This window comes from Dendrobium catenatum, unplaced genomic scaffold, assembly GCF_001605985.2.
Source record: "Dendrobium catenatum unplaced genomic scaffold, ASM160598v2 fragScaff_scaffold_616, whole genome shotgun sequence".
NCBI classification, from domain to species: Eukaryota; Viridiplantae; Streptophyta; class Magnoliopsida; order Asparagales; family Orchidaceae; genus Dendrobium; species Dendrobium catenatum.
Genome location: NW_021319078.1, coordinates 31,085 through 39,941, shown reverse-complemented (window position 1 = coordinate 39,941; position 8,857 = coordinate 31,085). Strand labels below are relative to the sequence as shown.

At 46.1% G+C, this 8,857-nt stretch overlaps 1 protein-coding gene across 2 annotated transcripts; it reads left to right on the top strand.

Moving 5' to 3' along the window:
* The first annotated feature begins 294 nt into the window (after window positions 1–294).
* Window positions 295–6,916, top strand: LOC110097305 (scopoletin glucosyltransferase-like). Of its 2 annotated transcripts, none has more exons than XM_020823595.2 (2): window positions 295–1,271; window positions 6,412–6,916. In XM_020823595.2, exons 1-2 carry the CDS (start codon window positions 316–318, stop codon window positions 6,899–6,901), a joined length of 1,446 nt encoding a protein of 481 aa, XP_020679254.1. In that variant the 5' UTR covers window positions 295–315; the 3' UTR covers window positions 6,902–6,916. The 2 variants fall into 2 exon arrangements, with proteins under 2 accessions (XP_020679254.1, XP_020679255.1); XM_020823596.2 differs by having other exon boundaries at window positions 295–1,274; window positions 6,415–6,916.
* The last annotated feature ends 1,941 nt before the right edge of the window (window positions 6,917–8,857 follow it).

The window sequence follows — 8,857 nt, the reverse complement described above, 5'->3', positions numbered from 1 at the left end:
TGGAGTACTTCTTAACGCAACACTGGTAGTAGTGGTGGTCTATATTTTGAATTATAAATAATACATAGACTTTTCTATTAACTTGGCCATTAATTTGTCTGTCTTGCTGTAAGATTCGTGTCTCAGATTATTCAAAGAATTCTTCTAGAAGCCTTTGCTTTCATAGTGGAAAGATCAAATACTCTTACTTCATCCATGACGTCAAGTTCTACAGATTTCTGCTCTATGGTTTACTTATAACGACTCCTCCATTCACTTCAGCTTGAGAAAGCTACGTACTTCATATCCTCAGTTTGCCGTATCAGCAAGCAAACGATGGGATCTACAGTCCAAAGCCTCAACGTCCTCTTCTTCCCACTCATGGCTCCTGGCCACATCCTCCCCATGGTCGACTTGGCCAAGCTCTTCGCAGCCCGCGGTGCAGTCGTCACCTTTCTCACGACCCCCGGGAATTCTGCCCTCATCCAACCCACCATCGACCGCTTCAACTCCTCCGCCACCTCCTCCATCCGCCTCCACTTCATCCCCTTCCCCTTCGCCGCCGTTGGCCTCCCTGAGGGATGTGAGAACATATCATCTCTTTCCTCTTTCACAGAAATTCAAAAACTTATGAAGGCTGTTGCCTTGCTACGCCACCCATTCGACCTTGTCCTCAAAGAACTTCGCCCTGACTGCGTTGTCACCGACGTCTTCTTGCCATGGACCTATGAAGTGGCTACCGAGAATGGCATACCAAGGATCATTTTTGAAGGCTCCAACTTCTTTGCATCATGTGCTATTGATAGCATAGAGAGACACAAGCCTCTTGAGGGCTTACCATCGGAGTCGGAGACCTTCGTCCTCCCTGGCCTGCCACATCGCATTGAGATGCTTCGATCCCAAGTCAGCGATCCCAGTAAAATAAACTCTTCCATGACCGACATGCTTGAGATGATCAAGCTGGTGAAAGAGGTCGGTCCCAAGAGCTATGGGTTGGTGGTGAACAGCTTTTATGAGATGGAGCCGGACTACGTCGAACACTACAAGAAAGCCATGGGGAGGAAGGCGTGGCATGTCGGGCCTGTCGCGCTCTGCAACCAAGAGGAGGTCGATAAATCAGAAAGGGGCGGAGAAAACAGAAAAGATAGAGTCTTGAAGTGGCTAAATGGTAGGAAGCCAGGGTCAGTCGTGTACGTGTGCTTTGGCAGCTTATGTGATTTCACAGCCGAACAACTGAGGGAGATTGCTTATGGACTGGAGTTTTCCGGCCATCCATTTGTTTTGGTGGTTCGGAACTGCAGCAGCGATTCTTACAATTAAGAAGAAACCTGCACAATAAAACAGTAACACAAGACAAGAACGAGGTAGCTAAAAACAGGGTAATATCATTTCTGTCTCTTGGCTCTTAAAACAGGGAATATATATTCTCTTAGCTGAGAATTTCTCTAATACTAAAACTATACCCTGCAATAAAAAAGGTGCTAAGTGTACTATAATAGCAGAAATAGAAAACGGTTAGAAAAGAGGAGGTGAAGGCCACTAGTGGGCACATGGTCTAACAGAATAATGCCAGCTCATTCAAATAACCCGCATCAGTTCCCTCCGGTTTCAGAAGAACTCATCTCCGATGAGTGCAAGGCTGTGACGGCTTCATCTGGGGGGTGATAAGGGTAGATATCAGCAACATTAAAGGTTGTCGAGATAGCTAGATCCTTTGGAAGATCGATAACATAGGCGTTATCGTTGATTTTTCGCAATATTGGAAATGGACCGAACTTCTTGGGATGAAGCTTAGGACAAGAGCCTACGGGAAATCGATCTTGTCGATATCGGAGCATGACTAAGTCGCCGGGTTGAAATTCGACAGATCTGCGATGCTTATCTTGTGCCGCTTTGTATTTTAGATTAGTGTCTTCTAGACGACCACGAACACTCTTTAAAATTTCAGAAAACTGTTCAGCAGATTGCGCCGCAGCGGCACTTCGGCACTTCGGGAGAACGGCCACATCTACAATGTGGTTAGGCATTTTTGTGTATACAATACTAAAGGGACACATACCTGTGGCACGGTTTGGCATAGAGTTATAAGCAAACTCCGCTTGCCCAAGAACTTCTTCCCAACGCTTGGGGTGATCCTCAACCAAGCACCGCAGCATACTAGCGAGAGTGCGGTTGGTAACCTCAGTTTGACCGTCCGTCTGCGGGTGATATGCCGAACTCATTTTAAGATCAGTTTGAAATCTCTTCCATAGCTCCCGCCAAAAATGGCTGATAAACTTTACATCCCGATCCGAGGTTAAGCTGCGAGAAATTCCATGTAAGCGAACAATCTCTTTAAAAAACAATTTGGCGATATGCAAAGCATCGAACGTCTTCTTGCAAGCCACAAAGTGCGCCATTTTGGAGAAACGGTCGACTACCACCATGATCGAATCAGATCCCCTCGTAGTCCGCGGTAATCCCAGAACGAAGTCTAAGCTAAGATCTTCCCAAATCGTGTCCGGTACAGGTAGCGGTAGATACAACCCAGTGTTTTGGGCTGTTCCCTTATACTGTTGACACACAGCACACCGCTCTACGAAACGAGCCACGTCTCTTCTCATATGCGGCCAAAAGAACTTGCACTGCAGCTGTTGAAGGGTGCGGTCACGACCTACATGAGCTGCTAACCCGCCACAGTGAATATCCTTGATCAGTTGTTGCCGCCAGGAAGACTCCGGCACACATAATGAGTTTCCTTTAAAGAGGAATCCGTGTCTTACTGAGAAGTCATCTTGTGGAGTACCGAAACAACAGGACTCCCAAATGCTGCCAAAGTCCGTGTCTTCAGCGTATAACGCTTTCATTTCCTGCATACCAGTTACCTCAGTTTGTAACCGAGTGAGCAGAGCTGCTCTACGACTCAGGGCGTCCGCCACTCTATTCAATTTCCCAGTCTTATACTTTACTACAAAGCTGAATTTTTGTAAAAAAATCACCCACCTCGCATGCATTTTATTGATAGTTTTCTGGCTGTTCAAATACTGCAAGGACTGATGGTCACTGCAGAGCACGAAATCCTGGTGCAACAGGTAGTGTTCCCACTGTTTGAGAGCCCTGACCACAGCATACAGCTCTTGTTCATAGACAGTCCATTTTTGGCGCGAAGGGCTAAGTTTTTCACTGAAATACTCAACAGGCCTTTCTTCTTGATAGAGAACAGCTCCTATACCAGTCCCGGAAGCGTCAGTGTCAACTTGGAAAGCCTTTTCAAAACTTGGTAAAGCCAGAACCGGCGCGTTACATAAAGCATTTTTAATCTGATCGAAACTTGTCTGTTGTGGATCAGTCCAGGCGAATGAGTTACCCTTCATAAGATCAGTAAGGGGTGCGGCAATAACACTAAATCCCTTGATGAATCTGCGGTAAAAATTAGCAAGGCCATGGAAGCTTCGCACATCTGTAATGGAACGTGGCACTGGCCAGTCTCGGATGGCTGCAATTTTGCGTGGATCGGCATGAATTCCTTCGTGCGAAATTATGAATCCCAGGAAACAGACGGATGGGTTGCCGAACTCACACTTGGACATGTTTAAGTATAGTTTGTGAGCACGCAATGCCGCAAATACCTGATGAAGATGCTGCAGATGCTCTTCCATGGAGGGGCTAAAAATAAGTATATCATCGAAATAAGATACACAGAACTTACCGGAGAATGGCTTGAGAACTTCAGCCATCAATCTCATGAAGGTGGACGGCGCGTTACACAATCCAAACGGCATGACTCGCCATTCGTATAGCCCTTCTCGCGTCTTGAACGCGGTCTTCCATTCATCACCACTTCTAATGCGCACTTGATGGTACCCACTGCGCAAATCTAGCTTGGAGAATACCACGGATCCATGGAGTTTATCTAACAAATCAGAGATACGAGGTACTGGGAAACGGTACTTCGTCGTAATTTTATTAATGGCTCTACTGTCGATGCATAGTCTCCACTGTCCGTCTTTTTTGGGGACTATGAGAGCCGGCACTGCACAGGGGCTCATGCTGTGCTGGATCAGCTGTCTGCGAAGAAGATCATCCACAATTTCCTGCAAAATTTGATGTTCCTTTGGGCTCATCCGGTGATGCGGAAGATTGGGTAACGTCGACCCTGGAACGAAATCGATCTGATGCTGGATGGCACGGAGCGGTGGTAACTCCATGGGTAACTCGGACGGAACGATATCTGCAAACTCTTGCAAAAGACTGCGAATTCCGGCTGGCAACGGCACTTTGTCATGAACATTCTGGAAATCTGTGGTGACTAAAGCCAACATAGTCGTTTCAGCCAATGGAGTTAACAAGAGTTCCGGTCCCGAAACTAAATAAGCCACGGCTTTTCCTTTTTCGTTTTGGCCTATGTGTTCAGGAGTCTGTGGCAACAGTCTCAATTTCTTGCCGTTCCATTCTAGCGAGTAAACATTGCTCCGACAGTCGTAATGGGCGTTAGCATCAAATTGCCATGGTCTGCCTAAGATGATATGACAAACATCCATGTCGAGTACATCGCAGACAACATTGCAGACATAATGTTTACCTATGGAGAAGGTTACGGCACACGTCTCATTGACAGTGATTTCTATACCACGTTTAACCCAGCTAATCTTATATGGGTGAGATTTCTTCGTTGTTTTTAATTGTAAGGCCTGCACTACGGAACGAGAAATCACGTTTTCGGTACACCCGCTATCAACCAGTAACTCGCATACCTTCCCCTGTATCGTGCATTTTGTTCTAAACAAAGCATTCCGCTGTGTCGGTACAGCATGTCTGGGAGCAAGCAAAAGCTTCTCAAGGATGCAAACAAGAGGTTCTCCCATGTCTCCGCAGACGTCTTCGGTCTCGTCATCCTTCTCCGCAGGCAATTCAGGCTCTCCGCTGAATTCACGGTTCTCACCTTCTGCCAACTGAAGTTGTTGTCGGTTGGGGCATTCATTGGACTTATGCCCCGGTTGAAAACATCTGAAACACTTTAAAGGGTTTGGTCTGCCATACGGATTCTCCTTAGGCGGTATCTTAGCTCGGATCGGCGGTCTTGGCTCGGTCGCCTGGACAATAGGAGTATTACCTGGGGCTGTGGGTGGTTTGGCGTACGCATTTGTTGTTGCTGTTCGGGAATTGTCACCTGGAGATTCTTGTGAGACTAGCCTTCGGCTGGAATAACTTCTAGAGTGGCGTTGCAACTGTGCCTCTGCCTTCAATGCGAAATTCACCGCCTGAGATAAAGACCAGATGGAGTTCATTTCCAGCTTCTCTTGAAGTTGCTCCCGTAACCCTCCGACAAATCTGGCAACCAATTGATTCTCCGTCTCTTGTAAATTATTACGGGCGCTGAGTCTATAAAACTCTTCGGTATACTCATTCACTGTCCGCAATCCCTGTACACAATGTTGATACCTGAGGTACAACATTTGTTCGTAGTCTGTCGGCAAAAAGTGCCCCCTTAGCAGTTGCTTCATGCGAATCCAGCTACGAACCGACCCCCGTCCTTCACGTCGGCGTGCCTGTAACAACTGCAACCACCATGCGCTAGCACCACCTTTCAGACGACACGCTACATATTTAACCTGTTTCTCCGGTTGAATCTCCAAATACTCGAAGAAGGTTTCAACTGCCCGTTCCCAATCCAGGTAATCTTCAATATGTAAATGACCATCAAAGTATGGGATGTCCAACTTCACCTTGAATTCACCTTGTTCTCTTCGGGGATGACGATGTCGTCGTCGTGGCGGATCTTGAAGTTGATACTGCATCTCCTCTTCCGAATCGGACTGAGCAGGATTCAGCCGATATTGAAGTTCGCCTTCTGAATCTGAAAAATCGGTTATAGGAATCTGTTGCCGCCGTCGGATTCCCTCCACCGGTTGTCTCCCCATCGGCGGTGCCGGAGTTGGTACACATCCTCTGCCCGCGGGTAGCAGCATTGCTCTTAAAGCAGCCATATCGGTCCTCATCTCCATGGAGAGGCGAAATAAATCTGCTCTCATCTCCTCCAGTTGCCGCGTGAAGCTGGTTTGAGCCGCCCACACTGCATCCAACGTCTTCTCCTCCTCGGTAGTTCTTTTAGAACTGCCTTCAGCCATTCCCAGGTTGGCTCTGATACCAATATGCAGCAGCGATTCTTACAATTAAGAAGAAACCTGCACAATAAAACAGTAACACAAGACAAGAACGAGGTAGCTAAAAACAGGGTAATATCATTTCTGTCTCTTGGCTCTTAAAACAGGGAATATATATTATCTTAGCTGAGAATTTCTCTAATACTAAAACTATACCCTGCAATAAAAAAGGTGCTAAGTGTACTATAATAGCAGAAATAGAAAACGGTTAGAAAAGAGGAGGTGAAGGCCACTAGTGGGCACATGGTCTAACAGAATAATGCCAGCTCATTCAAATAACCCGCATCAGGAACATGAGCGATGAGTGGATTCCTGATGGATATGAGGAGAGGATAGAAGGGAAGGGTCTTATCGTCCATGGATGGGCGCCGCAGCTGCTGATACTTAACCATGAGGCAGTGGGCGGCTTCATCACACATTGTGGATGGAATTCAAGCTTAGAAGGGATAACCGCAGGGTTGCCATTGGGGACATGGCCGCTCTTTGCTGAGCAATTTTTCAATGAGCGTCTCATAGTGGATGTGCTCAAAATTGGAGTGGAGGTGGGTTCAATGGTGTTCGGGTTTAGGCCGGAGGAGCGACCGGTTGTGAATGCATCAGCTTTGGAGGCAACAGTGAGAAGTGTAATGGGGGAGGGGGAGGATGCAGTGGAGAGGAGGAGGAGAGCGAGGGAGCTTAAAGAGTTGGCGAGGAAGGCAATGGAGGAGGGAGGGTCTTCTTATATTGATCTTAGAATTTTGATGCAGGAGTTGATGGAGAGAAAGGCACAATCTTTTTAAAGTTTGATCCCTTAAAACTAAGATTTTATTGTGACTTTGCAATAATTATGTCTTTTTTATTAGAATTTTTATGTTGATAGTCCTTTGCTTCCACACCAGCAATGGAACCACCAATTTCATATTTTGAATCAAAATTTTAGTTTGTTTGTAATTGTCGGGAGAGAGTTTAGTGTGCACGATGATCTTTATCAGCACCTAATTAAATAAGCTTAGCTCTAATGATATGTAAATCATGTTCTTGTTAACCAATGGCAATCTCACACGTGTATAGCTCAACTTGCTCTGCCTATTAATAGGCTCATGTACTCTGGCTCGACTGAACCAATGAAATAAACTCTCTCTTCCTGTCTTGTTCTGAGTTCATCTTCCTGAAGTCTGGCGAACTATCTCACTGGACCTACAGTTTCTACATGGTATCAGTAGCGGGCTGATCCTCTGGCCAACAACTATCATGGCATCCTCGACGTCACCTTCCTCTACTCAGGCGGACACCGGAGCTCCGACGTCGTCGAAATCGGTTCTTTATCCATCTCTCAAATTCATAATCTCAAATCTCAAAACTCTAGTTCCACATCAACTCTCATCGGAAAACTATCCGATATGGAGGAACCATATTGTCAAACTCTTCAAGGCAAATGGCTTCGAAAGTTTTCTTGAATCTTTATCGAACCCAGATCAAGAAAATCAAGATTCTAACTACACAGACAACACCTGGATCTTTGCAGATCAGAACCTTGCCGCGGCGATCTGTTCAACCATATCGGCCTCGGTGCTCCCTTATGTAATGCACCTCGATTCCACATCTGAAATCTGGCAAGCCCTTCAAATCCGGTTCCAATCTTCGAATCGATCCAAGGTAATGCAGCTCAAGAACTAGTTGCACAACATTGCTATGAAGAATATGTCTATGCAAAATTACCTCACAGAGATCAAGAAGATCGTCGACAACATTGCCTCCGTCGGCTCAACCATTGACACTGAGGATATTATCCTTCATATCTTGAACGGCCTACCGCCCTCATATCAGTCATTCAAGACCGCTATCAGGACAATGCAATCTCCTCTCAAGCTCGACAACCTATATGCAATGCTGATCAGCAAAGAAATACATCTTCAAGCCGACTCTCTGTGTCTAGCAATACCGCAAGAAACACAAACCGCTCTATACGCAAACTGCGGCCGTGGTCACCGTGGCCGAGGAAGAACTCAGCCGTCCTCTGGATCGGTCCAGAAACAGGGCTCGAAATCCTCCCTCACATGTCAAATATGCTTGAAACGAGGACACACTGCTGATGTCTGTTGGCACCGTCTCAATGCTAACTACATCACGCCAAGAACTCAATCAGATCCCAATAATGCTCTTCTTGCCTCCACAGATGCGACATCCACAGACTGGTATCTCGACTATGGTGCATCTGCGCACATGACCAACATAAACGATCAAATTCTTCAAGGCTCGGTCTACCAATGATCCGATCAGGTGATGGTTGGGGACGGAAGATCCGTCCCGATTGCTCATTCGGGCACGGGTCTCCTCCCGACACCGGATCGTAAGTTAATTATGTCCAAACTACTTCATATACCTGCCATATCTCACAACCTACTTTCTATATCTAATCTTGTTTCTGCTAATCAAATATCAATTATATTTACTCCTAATGGCTTCGTCTTAAAGAATTTGTAGAACAACAGAACGCTTCTCAGCGGTCCGTGTAGGAATGGACTCTATCCCATTGCAATGTCGACGTTGTCATCTCCGAAGCAAGCTATGTTAGTTGTGCAGACAAAGAAAATCAAATGGCATGAGCGACTGGGTCATCCTCATCAACAGATTCTGCAACACATCTCCAGAACCAATCCTAGTCTTCATATTTCGCATATCTCTAATATTTGTACTTCGTGTAAGCTGTGCAAGAGTCACAAATTACCATTTGAAAATTCTGTAAATCGAACTAA

Coding starts and splice junctions, on each gene's coding strand:
- LOC110097305 (XM_020823595.2), top strand. CDS start 316: ATGGGATCTACAGTCCAAAGCCTCAACGTCCTCTTCTTCCCACTCATG. Junction 1,272..6,411: donor CCATTTGTTTTGGTGGTTCG/GAACTGCAGCAG, acceptor AACCCGCATCAG/GAACATGAGCGATGAGTGGA.